The sequence below is a fragment of the Xylocopa sonorina genome, chromosome 4 (assembly GCF_050948175.1).
Source record: "Xylocopa sonorina isolate GNS202 chromosome 4, iyXylSono1_principal, whole genome shotgun sequence".
NCBI classification, from domain to species: domain Eukaryota; kingdom Metazoa; phylum Arthropoda; class Insecta; order Hymenoptera; family Apidae; genus Xylocopa; species Xylocopa sonorina.
In genome coordinates, this window is record NC_135196.1 from 11,784,766 (window position 1) to 11,799,284 (window position 14,519).

The following is a 14,519-nucleotide window of genomic DNA, read 5'->3' on the forward strand; positions in this document are numbered from 1 at the left end:
CGATACACGAGAAATATTTCACAATTATATTTTCTATGTACAAAGGTAAATTGTTAATGAACGAATTTATTATTATTTACATTTGAAACAATTGTAGACTGACTAGTACGATTATGTTAAATTAAATACATAACACGTACAAAATTGTATGAACGAGCGTTGAGAAACTAATCATAATCTTCAAATTTAATATTATTTCCATTGAGATTTCGATCCACGTAAATTTAAACAATAATAACAATATGTGACTAATACACTTAAACAAAAAAAATATGCAATAGTCTCTCGTTACAATTAAGCTTAATTAATTATATTATTGAAATTAATTCTTTCTTCCTCTTTCTCTGAATGTATATTGCTAATTAATTGTCAGTTTATTTAAATTTAACTATATACATAATATACTAAATGAATATTAAAGCAGAGGATATCTATCTAAATGATTCGAAGATAATATTTTTACTTGGTGATACCTTTCGTTTGTAAATTTCTATTAATGCCGAAGGTATGTTATATTCAAAAATTCTCTTTGATACGAACTGCATTAATATCCATAAATTTTCATGTGCGCATGATAACGCGCAATTTTCTTCGAAGGAAGAGTGTTGATTTGCCGATAGGTTGTCTGAGAATTCTCTTAGATCGGGTCTGCCCAATACGCGGATAAAATGCCACTCATTGCATGGGAAGAAAATTTCAACAATTACTTTACGATACCGTTGTTAGGCATTTAATTGCCTTAGCAAAATAATTGGTAAATATACAGAATGCCAGCGTTAGGCGAAATTGTCACTTACTTTTTCGACGACACGAAAACCCGTGAATCAAGACAGGGTAGGGTACGAAAAAAAATGTTGAATATTTGGCCGAGTTACCCACCACGATTTTCATTTAGAATAGTTTAGCGTAGCTAGTTCTCATTTAAGAGTATCGCCGATGTCGTTTCACGGATAACGAGAAATATCCGTTTAAAATATTTATATTATTTGTTCAATAAAATGATCAAAAGAACCCATCATGTTCTTTATAACAAGGATGGCGTCATTCGAATCTTGTCGTGTAATTTTATTAATGCTGGAAATTTGTTAAAACACAGTAAACGTATTCCGTGTACTAACTTAAAATGGAATAAGTATCAACGAATTAACTGAATCGCATACCATTGTTTGTACTAGCGATTATTAGTTGAAAAAAATAAGGTAAACCAGGGCGCAGTGCGTTGTGCTCAACAGCCAAACATTGAGGTAGTTTTGCGCTGGTGTGTCCGAGAGCTGGTATCAATAAACCTCTCTATTTTTCGCGAAGAAAGTTCAACGAAGAATAAAAGGAAGTCAAGTGTCAAGGCTGATATATAAATGACACCCGTATAGTAAATGCGACATTATACGGGCAAGTTGAAAAATTGCAAGTTTTTGAAAAAACCGGAACGTACTTGGATAAAACTGAACGGCTGTGTTTTCTATAAAAAAGACCTCCGCTTTGTTGGATCGTACCCGAGGGAAACAATTTTCAAAGAGCTTAATAGCAGGAATTCTTTCGACGAAATGGTTGTCACACCGTTTCTTTCCACCGAAGTCCAACCTAAAAACTCTGAAACGTTTGAGGTTATGTTTTATTGAAACATGAATTTCTTATATTAACAACCAGAGGAATTCGTCAGAAAAACAAAAACAAACTGGATGCAAGTTAAAAGTAAGATCAAATTTTTCTATCACGTATCTAGTTTTCTACACGAAGATCCTACTTTTTACAATTAACACTGGCCTTTGAACATTTTATTTTAAGAAATGCATCTTAATGATGCTATTTAATTACATTATTTTATTCGTGTTTATTTAGTCGTAACTTTATCTTTTTTTATTTCCCTTTTTTTTTTAGTATTTGATAGTTTCAAGATTTTTTGCAACACATTAGAATTCTTTAACCTTAATTAATAATGAATATTTTAATTTACGCCTATTAGTATGGCGTTTCATACTTAGTAGTTTATGCGTATCATGTGCATTTATGATGTAATATGTTTATCAAATTACTTTGGCCAAATGCTGGTTATTTAATATTTATCGAGTATTTACAATTTTCAAGTATTACAAAAATTTGTGTGCTTTTTCATTATACCCTAACTTCTTTATAGCTCAATTCTGACGAGTAACTTTTACTTACAGTAATTTATGTGAGTGGATAATGCTTGGAGGCAATGAACGGAATGGAGAGACATGGGCATTCACATGGACATGGATATTCGCATGCACACTCGCATCGTCATCGCCATTCGCATGGAAATTTGCAAAGTGCATCGCAAACCTCAAATCAGCCTTCGAAGCATAGCCATACCCATCCACCGCACTCACAGAAAGATACGTCTGCAGTTCAAACACCTCAGAAACCACGGAACTATAAGCTATTGGTTGATCCATTCTTGGTGAAGGGTGCAACAAAACTGTATAGATACGATGGCATGGTCCCAGGGGATCCAACTTATCCCGAAGTTCAACCTCGAGATCCCAGATCACAGTTAACAAGAATTTGGACTCGTTTAGAGCAACTCGATTTACCTGTACCTAGATTTAAAATTGACTCGAATTATTGTGGTGAACCTCCTCCGCTTGAAGTGACATTTTGCCATTTAAATGACAATATCGATAAAACTTTTTTATCAGACATGGTTCAAAAATTTGGAGCAGTAGAAGAGCTCATTGTTTATTATCATCCTGTAACTAACAAGCATCTTGGAATTGCAAGAGTAGTGTTTGAAAGTACAAAAGCTTCAAAAGCTTGTGTAGACAAATTAAATAATACATCTGTGATGGGTAAAGTCTTAAGAGTATTTCTTGACGCGTTTGGGGAAGAATGTAAAAAAATTTACGATGAGTTGACTGCGGAGAAAAAGCCAGAGAAGAAAATTGAGAAAGAAGTAAAATCGGAAAGTGAGCAAGGGAAGCAAACACCGGTTGAAAAAGTTATCAGCGAAGAAAGGGATGACTTTAGAAGCAACAAAAAAATGGTAACAAATATAGAAAAATCAAGAGATACGTATATAGAAAACTCAAGATACAATAAGTATAGAGATTATCCTACACCTAGTGGAAGTGCAGGAAGTGATTTAGGTTACGGTACTGCACCTAGTGAACTAAATTATTCTGGTAATTATTCACAAAATTCTACTCCAGCCACAAATTATGATTTTTATTATAGTGGTTATCATCATCAACCTGCGAATAATTATTTAGCGAATATGCCGCAGAATGTATCACAAAATCTTTCAATGCAGCAAAATTCAAATATGTGGTGGGGTAATAATACAGGGGCAGCTGGTTATGCGTCGTCTTCTATGTGGCCTGTTCAACATGGAACAAATTTAGATAATCCTAATTCTAATGTAGTACCAATTACTAAGGCTTCTAGTGTAAAAGTACATCACACACCTAAAAAGGAAAAGGAGAATCAAACCGTTACAAAAAATTCATCGCGAGACTCACCAGTAGAGACTCGTAAAACACTAGATTTGGATACCAGAATTGCTATGTTACTGAAAGACAAGACACGAGGAATGGCACCACTTTTCCTACAGTTTGGTAGTGATTCAGAAGATGAAAAAAAATCCGCCACTGCGGACAATGAAATGCTTTCAGAGCCACCGAGTCCTTTCCTATCTCATGAAACGTATAAATCGTGTTTCGAAAAAATGAGGGCGCGAAATAAAGAACGATGGAAAGTGCACGAGAACAGCATCAATCAGTTTTCTGTTGACGAAGATTTAGGTAGTGTTATAAGTTCAAGCGAAGATGAAGCGTTATTGGGAAGCTATAGTCCAGCACCAGATGAAATTGAACCAGAACCACCGAAGGATCCACCACCACCGCCTCCGCCTGATGATGACAGAATGTCTTTAAGTCCATTAAGTTCGGGAGATGAGAAAATTGAAGAGGTATTAATAGCGTTATACATTGAATTAATCTATAATTACATTATTTATTCACATATTTAACTGTTTAAACGAACAGGTTATAGCTCAGTCAGAACCTACGAGTCAATTATATCCAGGAGCTGGTTATCCTGGACATTTAACTCATTATCCCACTAGCGATATGTACCATTGGCCAAGACCAGCACAATATCCATACCCTTATGGAACAACATATTTACAAAGTCATTATCAACCAAATACTACATCATTTTCTGGAACAGTAGGAAGTCATCAAGGAGCAAATTATTATCCATCCTTTCAATCGAGGTTGCATGCTATGGCAAACCACAATATTACAAAAGATAATCCACAGGTATACATATACATTTATATGTCCTGTGTTTAAGTAGACCCTACGTCCTTGTATAATGTAAAAAACTTAAACTTATGTTAACATTCGTGGATACGAGCATCGTGTAACTGAAATTTTAAACACTTAGGGCCCTACCATTAACGGTGTATTGAACAGAGTTGTAAATGAATTGAAACAAATTTTAAAAAAGGATTTTAACAAAAAAATGATTGAGAATACCGCATTCAAATTATTCGAAGTGTGGTGGGATGAAAAGAAATCAGAGAAAAGTCAAAATCAAGGAGGAGATAACACTATTGTTAATAACAGTAACAAAGACGAGGGACAGAAACCACAAGGACTGTCGCTACTTTTAGATCAGGGACCCTCTCTTGGATTTAATTACGATGGATTTGGTCTGGGTATTAGAGCTAGCATGCCAAAGATGCCGTCTTTCAGGGTAAAATAATTATTCATTTTATGTGCAGTTTTGTCATTTTAAAAACATGTAGTAGCGATGAAAATTTCAATATCTATATTGCAGCGCAAAATCAAAGCTCCAAGCCCGTTGCCACAAGACGAAGATAGTCGCCAGTCTGACCATGGTGATACAGAACTTATAGGAAGTGATAGCGATCTTGACTTAGCATCGGTGCAAAAGGGTAAAAGGCCAGTTACTTCTCTTCCAAGCGTTTCTTCGTCATCTTCTACATCATCATCGTCAAGCGAGAGTAGTAGCGACGAGATGAGTTGTAGCGAATCTTCCAGCAGCTCGAGTGATAGTTCCGATGTAGAAGAATGTTCTGCAAACTTTGAGGACGAGGTATATATTTTATTAAAGATATAAGTAAACAGTAATTCCATGCGATCATATAGATATAAAAATGTTGAAAAAGATTTTTTCCTTTCATTAAACAATAACTACCTTCAAGATTTCATTCGCGCGTATAAAAACCTTTTTAAAAATAAAAATAATGTTTATTTTTCAGCAAGATACGGACAGTCGCATGTCGGATCATCGCCCCTTGGCTTGTAATAGCGAAGACCCTGATATTTTAACAGAGCTTGCAATTCAAAGATCGTTAGATTGTCCAACTCCTACCGGTAGAGAGACACCGCTACCCGATATCCAAATAAATGATGTAAATTCAAATGAATTCCCGCAATGTGATAACGAAGCCAGCCCTATACCATCTCCGTTGAGATATGAAAGTGACGAAGAGGAACGTGAAAAGGTGAACGAGAAATCCGTCGACGTGGAACATCTTGAGAAAGTTCAAACACTGACTGAAGATGTAGAAGTAAAGAGCATCGAAGATGAGATACAAAAGAAAGTAAAGGGTATCTCGGTAGCACAAGGTAAACAAGAATCATGTGATATGCAAAAAATGGAAAATTCTGCAGCGGAAGCTTTAATAACTTTAGCTGGCCAAGATAACATTATAAGACATAGAAGTCCGGGACCTGTACAACCAAATATTATTAGAGCTCTCCAAACGATGTCTGATAAGTATATTAACGATGAACCAATATTAAAAGAATCAGAAAAGATCGAAATGTTCAGTGAGATACCTACTACCGACTCGGAGGAAGAAAGTTTAGAGATTAGAAGATTAAGGTTTGTAAAATCGCACATTATATATGTAATGTCCCTAAAGATTGAAAATATTCATAAATTCATTGCGCGCGTGTACCACTTCTGTATTACATGAATTAACATAAGGCGCGATGTATTTCATAATGTTGCGTTAATTAGGTACCAAGCTGAAGCTGATCTTCGACTGAACGGCCAACAGAGTCCAAAAAATTCACAGGCTTCGCAAGTGTTCATGGAACATTCGTATTCATTGCCTCCAGCACAATCAGAAATTGTAAAATCTGTACTTCGTGCACCACCGGCACCAATCAAACCGGTGAAGCTTAAACCTTCTAAGATTATGAAATTATCCAAGACTAAAGATAAAGCACACAGAGTAGAAAAGAGGAAATACAACAAATATACTAAAATACATGTTCATGAGAATCACGAGGGAGAAAAGGAGAATATTGAAAATGAATACGTTTATGAGAAATATTCGAAAAAGGTTGACGAGCCAACGGTTACATACAAGGAGCGTGATCTTATGTCAGAAATGGCTATTTTGTATGAATTTTTAACCAGGGGTATAGATGCGGAAGACGTGGAATATTTAAGACGAAGTTACGAGGCTTTACTAGCTGACGATAGTCAAGGTTATTGGTTAAACGACACGCATTGGGTCGATCATCCTCCAACCGATATTCCAAGCCCTGCGAAGCGAAGAAAGAGAGATGAACTTAGATTGCACGCAAGTGGAAGTGCAAGAACGGAAGGATATTACAAGGTTGATGTACGAGAAAAAGCTAAGCATAAGGTAAACAAAAAAAAAGCACAGTTAATCGATTTCTAATTTTACGCACGAGGGACGTTCATCCTATTTGAAATTTCAATAAATCGTCGCTTTTCTGAATTAAATTTTTTTATAGCATCACTATGCGCAAAGCATACAGCGAAGTAACGATGTTGAGGATAGTAATGGCCCTTATGCTGGTGGCGATGGAACAATGAATGGTCCAAAGAACAATACTAAAGCTTTAACTGGTAAAATGCAGGCGCTATCACGCGAAGCCCGAAGTAATCAACGTCGATTACTGACGGCCTTCGGTATCGATACTGATAGTGATCTTCTCAAGTTCAATCAATTGAAAGTAAGACTAAAGTCTTATAATTAAAATTATTTCATACAATTATTTGCCGCGCCACATCAACTTTACTCACAATCGTACGATTTTATTTCGCTTTACAGTTTAGAAAGAAACAATTGAAATTCGCGAAATCCGGCATACACGATTGGGGTTTGTTTGCCATGGAACCAATTGCCGCCGACGAGATGGTTATCGAATACGTCGGTCAAATGGTTAGGCCTGTTGTTGCCGATTTACGGGAGTCTCAATACGAAGCTACCGGTATCGGTAGCTCTTATCTTTTCCGCATCGATCTAGATACAATTATCGATGCTACGAAATGCGGGAATTTAGCGCGGTTCATTAATCATAGCTGCAATGTGAGTATTGCAACGTTTGTACTTTCAGAATGGTTTCATTGCCGTGCAACCATGCGTTCTCGCAAGATTAAACGTAACCACGACCTGATTATATCTGATTATATTTTTAATTCATTCCATATTCTTTTAGCCGAATTGTTACGCAAAAGTAATTACGATCGAGAGCCAAAAGAAAATTGTAATCTATAGCAAACAACCAATAGGGGTTAACGAGGAAATTACATACGATTATAAATTTCCATTGGAGGACGATAAAATCCCTTGCCTATGTGGAGCTCCTCAGTGTCGGGGTACCCTCAATTGAATCACTCATAAAACTATATTGTTCATCCTTTTCCTGTCTTCTACATTTCATCATACCCTACTCATATTTTTGTAAATACTTCCCCATGTAAACATTTTATAAAATGCAATGGAAAAATGCTAAATTATGTTAATATGAACTCCTCTTCTTTTTCTAACATCCTTCCCGCGGAACTATACGATACGTTAAGTAATACCCAAAATGAAACTAAATATCATTGCGATATTTATAATTTACGGTTGTTTTTGTACATATACGTAATTTAAGCTTTTATTCCCCTATTATGTTTCTTTTATTGTTCAAAATAAAGTAACAATTTGTTAAAAGTGTTTTATGTCGATCGATATGAAAAGAAAAAGAAAAAAAAGATTCCATTCTCTAACAAAATCGATTCGAATAGAAAATGTAAATGATCTTTGAAAATTGCTTATTCTTGTCCTATTTTTTTTTAGTTAATTATCTCGGTACATATTAAATTTAGGTGTATTCTCCTTTTTACGTCATACTCGTGTGTGTAATGTCGCCTCTATGTATCATCTTGACATTTATAATTTCTAATAAAGATATTTTTAAACGAATAAGTTAAACGACATGCATAATTAATTAAGATATAAGAGCAATGGAACGTTGGAAAACAATGAATCGAAATAATTTGGTGTTGTAACTTTTTTCTCTTTAACCGGTTTAAATTTATCGAGTATAACCTTACAAAATTTTTTGATGTTTTGCGTTGAAACTAAAAAGATGGAAACAGGTATAGGTAAAAGTAAAAATAATATTTTTCGCATTGAATCGAGCATTTAAATTGTCCCTCTGTGGCAACATGTTAACCAACATTCAAGACGTAACAGGGAAGTTTTAAGGTTGGAATTATGAACGCAGGTATAAAAGTTAATTTTTCGTGGTGAAAAAGTACCGAGATATATTTCATAGGGAGAAAGAAAGTAACGTTACTGTTTATACTGCTTGAACAATATAATATTGAAGGTGATTCTTTTTTTCAAAGAATATGGCAGATCGTTTAACGCAATTACAAGATACCATAAACCAGGTGATTGTTTGTAAATATTATTCGCATATACATGTAACGTATAAAATAATCCTTAATTATTCTGATTATATTTACCTTAGCAAGCAGAACATTTTTGTAATAGCGTAGGTATTTTACAACAATACTCAACGCCCAGTAAATTTCCTGGTTTTGACCGCGTTGGAACACCGCAACCACATCAACCTCAGGAAGGTACTCTTACAAACGATTTGACCCTTTTAATAGTATGGTTGCGTTTATATCAGCATTTTTATGTGAAAAACACTCCCACATCTTTAGATTACGCAGCATTATTTGCTACGCTAATAGCAAGATGTGCCAAAGATATAGATACATTGATTGAAAGTTTACCGAGCGAGGAATCCTCGCAAGAATTACAAGTTGCGAGCCTTAGTCGCCTTGAACAAGAGAACCAAGAAGCTGGGGATCAATTAGAGGAAGTTGTAAAACAAGGGGAAGCACTTTTACAAAGGATTCAAGCAGCTCTGCAAGATATTGCCCAAAGTCAGCTGGATATGCAAGATCCAGCATCCGCGTCTGTAGTTAATATTAATCTAAATGCCAGTACAACTTTCAAACAAGAAAATGCAAATTCTATAAATACCGTGTCCTCGAATAGCACGCATCAATTGTCCGATCCTTCGCCTAATTCTGTAAATTAATAATATATCTCTGCTATAACTTAATTTTTTGATAAATTTATAACAAAATCAATATTTTTTACTGACCATATTTACATTCTGTTAAATTATTGAAATTGTATGAAATACTTTGTATTTGCAAGGTAAATAATATGCAGCAGAGTTATAGAAAAATGTTACATTTAATAATTTATTGCGTTTGAAATGATATATCTACAATCACATTTAATATGAAAGATGAAATTATATTAATATTTCCAATCGAGCTATTTTTTCAAAAGATTTATGAATGTTTCTCGTGGTATGTTTATTGTTGCAGCCATTTTCATCTTTTTCTTTCCAGCTGCTTGTTGAGCCAATAGTTTCATTTTTCTAGTAATATCACCACCATACTGGAATGAGAGAAAAATTGATAGTGTCGGGACACAAAAAAGAAAGTGTAATTTACAATGTAAAAGGAAGAGTTCTTACTAGTTTCGCAGTTACGTCTTTTTTATATGGTTTCAATGTTTCTCTCGCGATCACTTTTCCCCTAACCATTGCTTGAATTGCTATTTCATATAACTGCCGCGGGAGAATATCTACTAATTTTTCGCATATCTGCCTGCTTGTTTTACGAACTTTGCTATCATGTACAATAATACTAAATTCGTCCACTATGTTACCATTTAAAGCAATATCTAGCTGCAACGGAGTATTATTAATATAGCAAAAGTAAATGATATAATCTATATGTTAATCTATTTGAATCACTTCTATTCCTGATCGTTTTAATGATATATAGAGATCTCTTGTCACGTGAAACATTCTGTATAGTATATATTCATAAATCCATTAAAATAATTGCAATTACCTTTGTAATTTTCGTAGGTTCGTAACCATAATCTTCGTAATCGAAAGTGCCGTATCCTGAAGTTATACGTTTCAGTGTATCGTGAAGATCAATGATAATTTCATTCAATGGCAATACGTATTGAAACATTGTTCTATTGAAACCAACATCTCTCATCGAGTGTTGTATCCCCCGTTTTTCAAGGCATAAAGACATTATTGCACCAATATATTCATCTAATATGCAATTATAAATTATTTAGTGATCTTTTCATCGCAACCAAAAATATATTGTATAAGATTGAAGTGTTAGATATACTTGGCGTTATAATAGTTCCTAGTACCATGGGTTCATAAAATTCCTCTACAATCTGAGTGTCAGGGAAATCTGCAGGGTTGCTGAATGTGATCATATCACCTTTGTATTTTTTAATATTCTTTTTACCAAAAATCTTTGCCTTGTATGTAACGCTAGGTGTTGTAACAACTGATAGAGCACCATACTCTTGTTCAAGTCGTTGCATGAATACTTCCATATGCAATAAACCTAAAAATCCAATTCTCCACCCTTGTCCAAGAGCTATGCTAAAATGAAGTTGTACACAGCGATTACTTAGATAAACCGATTAAACACAGATGGGTACAGTAAAAAATACCTAGATTCTAGAATAACAGAAACACTGCTATCATTTAATGTTAATTTTTCAATAGCAGTTCGCATAGCTTCGAACTGCGATTTATCAATTGGATAAACTCCTGAGAAGACCATTGGTTTGGGTGACTTAAATCCTAGTAAAGGTTCAACGACATTATTTTTCGAATGCAATGTATCTCCGATAATTGCCTCCTTCGGAGATTTCATGCTGCACGAGATGCACCCTATTTGACCTGCAAATCTAGTGTATGCATGTTATTAACGACTTATCATGTGTATAAATAGATATGTTTGTACAATTATAAAGTAGAGACTGTAGTATTTACAATTTATTTACATCTTCCTCTGATGGTCTCAACAGTGAAAGCTTTTTAACTATGTAAGATTTCTTAGTATACATCAAAGTGATTTGCTGGTTCAGACTTAGGAATCCCTCTTTAACATATATCAATAAAATTGTTCCTTTGTATTTATCGTACCAGCTATCGAACATCAAAGCTCTGAATGGTTTGTCCCTATATGCATCGGGCGGTGGAATTCTTTCAACAATGGCATCCAAAATTTTAGGTACTCCTGTGCCTAATTTAGCAGATACCTTTAAAACGTCAGATTCTTTTATATTGAACAACGTTTCCAATTGATTTATAACTCTGGCAGGATTCGCTTGTTTCATATCTATTTTATTAATTACTGGTATTATAATCAGATTAAATTTAATAGCTAAATGAAAGTTAGCCACAGTTTGAGCTTGTACACCATCATTCGCATCTATTACTAAAATCACTCCTTGACAAGGGGCCAGCGAACGATGTACCTCTGCAGAAAAATCTACATGGCCAGGTGTATCTATCAAATTAAGAAGATACTTGGTACCCTCGTATGTATAATTCAGAGACGCTGTTTGAGCTTTAACTGTAATCCCACGTTCTCTTTCAACTTGCAACTTGTCCAGTATCTGTTTACCGGAGTTCTCTTTTATCGCGCCTGTTAGTTCCAGAAGTCTGTCGGCTAATGTACTTTTACCATGATCAACATGCGCTACGATACTAAAATTACGAATATTCTCAATCGGTATTTCATGCTCTTCTGCGCTATCTGAGCACGTAGAATAGCATTTGTTAGAATATAAGGATTGTTGTCTGCAACAAAATAATTGATTCACTACATATTGAATAGCATAATTAAACATTACGAGAGATGAAGAAGAAACGAGAAACATACAATTAACAGATAGTAGTAAACCGTTTAACAGAAAACATTATAAAACTAACCTCAAAAGTATTTGGAAAAGGTTATTTCTTTGCATGAACCATGTGTAACAAATAAATTTATTCGCCGTCATAATCATTAATAAAAAGAAATTTAAATATAACAAACAATCACCCTGATTTTTAATGCAATTATTACTGTTAATATCATTCATGCATAACGAACATTACAATTTGTTATTGAACACTTCACAAATTCCATCGAAGTTTTTAATTATATTGTAAAATATCTAAATAAATAACATAATTATACATCTATAATGATTATTATGTACACGTTTACATAAAGTTTAGCGTAAATCATTTATTTAAAGTCGCGATTAAAAAATTGTTTTTTTCTCCATAAAAATTCTATGTAATACCCGTGGCGCCATCTCTGAGAAAAACGCTCAAACTGTTCGCACATCGTTATCGACAGCGAAGTGAACTACTCAAGCGCTAGCGCCATCTCTGCGGCGAACGTTGAAACTAAATGGCAACTAGTTTCAGCGCTTCTCCAAGAGATGGCGCTAGCGTTTCAGTAGTTCACTTCGCTGTCGATAACGCTTTGCGAACAGTTTGAGCACTTTTCACAGAGATGGCGCCAGCAGTCCTTCAGGGTGTACTTTCGTGTCGGTAACGCTGTGCGACCAGTTTGAGCACTTTTCACAGAGATGGCGCCACGGGTAAAAAATAAACTTTTATAAAAGAAATTTAAATATTTTGATTATTTAAATGAGAAATATAATTCGAAGCGATACGGATCAGCATGAATATAATTGAAAGTATTGAAAAATGCAATAGAAACTCGAGAATAAACATAAAATTGTACAATAAATGTACGTTCAGCTTGTTGCTCTAAATTATTATCAGGAATTGTTACGGATCAGTAATTTCTTATATTTTTCTAACACGATATTCATTTAAATATTTAAATTCTATTTATTTCATTCTTAAATCGATTAAACAATATAGTTTCTCCTGTTTAAGTATAGAAACTGGACATTCAGTATCACTGAGCAAACAATTAAGTAATTCAACGAAATAAGATTACTTTCGAGGACTCGTCACAGCCACGTATCTCCCTCTTAACTTTATTAATCAATATCCGATGCGAACATAAATACTTCCATACACGTACATGACGATAATTAATTATGTTCTTATCTCTAACATTTTACATCTTCTTTTTCAGGGACGACCGGATAAGGGGAGGAATAATTAAAACTCAAACGAGTAGCCACTACTTAAAACACCAGGAGCTATCAGCCAAAGTATCGGAATAATCAAGTGGACTTTTACATGTACCAGCGGAGTGTTTCGAAGGGGTTGGACGGCTGCAACCCTCTGCAAAACTAATCACTGGATAATGGACAAATTTATATTCGCGCGTTGTACCCTCGCTGATCAAATGTCACCCGGCTGTACAGCGCGCTGCGCGCACGCTTCGATCCCTCCTTCTGCCCACGGTCAAGTCAACTTTCTTAATTAAGAATCCCTCCGTTTCCTCGATCAAACCCCCGTGTTAAACTTCTCGATTCTCGCGATCTCCACGCGTATCCGCGCGTTTCGCTTACGCGGAGCCCAACTCGCGATCGCAATCTCATGGTCGCTCCAGCGCGAACGTTAAAATCGGTAAATCGCTCGACGACAAGGGTGGAGCGTTGCGTTCGAAAGAGCAAAGCGCAGAGAGACGCGTGTATACGTATCGAGATCGAGAGAGAGAGAGATAGAGAGAGAGAGAGAGAGAGAGAGAGAGAGAGAGAGAAGCCAGGGGCGTTTGTGTGTTCCCCAGCTATACCATGTCCGAGAGAGCACGCTTCCGCCTGATCGCCCGCATACATTTTCGTTAAAACGCGCGTTCCGTTCGTTTCATTAATTTTAATGCTCGCCGAGCATTCTGTTCATTTCTGCGCAACATATGAATACGGGGACTCGCCGGCGGCCTGGCTCTCTCTTTCGCTAGCCGCGTTGTCGAACACCGCGCGCGATACAACGAGATTCCCCAACAGGCGTAGAGCAAACTCTACTGGCCATTTCAGAGTTCGATCTCTCGAAACTACTAATCAATCGTCCTAAGTTACTCTACAACTTGTGACTCTTAATATTTTTCCAGATGGAGAACGATAAACTCTGATGCCCCTCGCAATTTGCGAGCTTCGAAACGAGGCTGGCGAACGCTTATCGAATCGAAGGACGCCACGAGGAAAAGGAGAAATAAGTGAAAAATATCTGTCTCTGTGATATAATCATTCAAAAGTGTTTCGTTCTACTTGTGAGCTGGTCCAATCATCCCCAGAACCGATCGTCAGCCAGTAATTTTGAGACCTCCTGTAGACGCGCAGGGCACAACAGGCGTAGAGCAAACTTTACTGGCCATTTCAGAGGTCGATCTCTCGAAACTTCTAATCAATCGTCCTAAGTTACCCTACAGCTTGTGACTCAATC

At 35.7% G+C, this 14,519-nt stretch overlaps 3 protein-coding genes across 4 annotated transcripts; 2 read left to right on the plus strand and 1 right to left on the minus strand.

The window, feature by feature from the left end:
• The first annotated feature begins 637 nt into the window (after positions 1 to 637).
• Set1 (SET domain containing 1) lies at positions 638 to 7,975 on the plus strand. 2 transcript variants are annotated; one of them, XM_076893434.1, is made up of 11 exons: positions 638 to 1,692; positions 2,166 to 3,928; positions 4,005 to 4,280; positions 4,408 to 4,719; positions 4,804 to 5,082; positions 5,249 to 5,618; positions 5,685 to 5,877; positions 6,016 to 6,652; positions 6,765 to 6,986; positions 7,085 to 7,342; positions 7,473 to 7,975. In XM_076893434.1, the coding sequence occupies exons 2-11, from the start codon at positions 2,198 to 2,200 to the stop codon at positions 7,644 to 7,646; spliced, it is 4,452 nt and encodes a 1,483-aa protein (XP_076749549.1). In that variant the 5' UTR covers positions 638 to 1,692; positions 2,166 to 2,197; the 3' UTR covers positions 7,647 to 7,975. The 2 variants fall into 2 exon arrangements, with proteins under 2 accessions (XP_076749549.1, XP_076749548.1); XM_076893433.1 differs by having other exon boundaries at positions 639 to 1,692; positions 5,249 to 5,877.
• Positions 7,976 to 8,589: 614 nt separating this feature from the next.
• Med21 (mediator complex subunit 21) lies at positions 8,590 to 9,383 on the plus strand. Its single transcript, XM_076893916.1, has 3 exons — positions 8,590 to 8,697; positions 8,778 to 8,889; positions 8,977 to 9,383. The coding sequence occupies exons 1-3, from the start codon at positions 8,656 to 8,658 to the stop codon at positions 9,357 to 9,359; spliced, it is 537 nt and encodes a 178-aa protein (XP_076750031.1). The 5' UTR covers positions 8,590 to 8,655; the 3' UTR covers positions 9,360 to 9,383.
• A 118-nt stretch (positions 9,384 to 9,501) lies between these two features.
• On the minus strand, positions 9,502 to 12,247 carry Waw (Translation factor waclaw). The gene is made up of 7 exons (XM_076893472.1): positions 12,096 to 12,247; positions 11,151 to 11,963; positions 10,826 to 11,065; positions 10,489 to 10,754; positions 10,192 to 10,406; positions 9,810 to 10,022; positions 9,502 to 9,730 (listed from the first exon to the last, which is right to left on the minus strand). Exons 1-7 carry the CDS (start codon positions 12,245 to 12,247, stop codon positions 9,605 to 9,607), a joined length of 2,025 nt encoding a protein of 674 aa, XP_076749587.1. The 3' UTR covers positions 9,502 to 9,604.
• Positions 12,248 to 14,519: the final 2,272 nt, after the last annotated feature.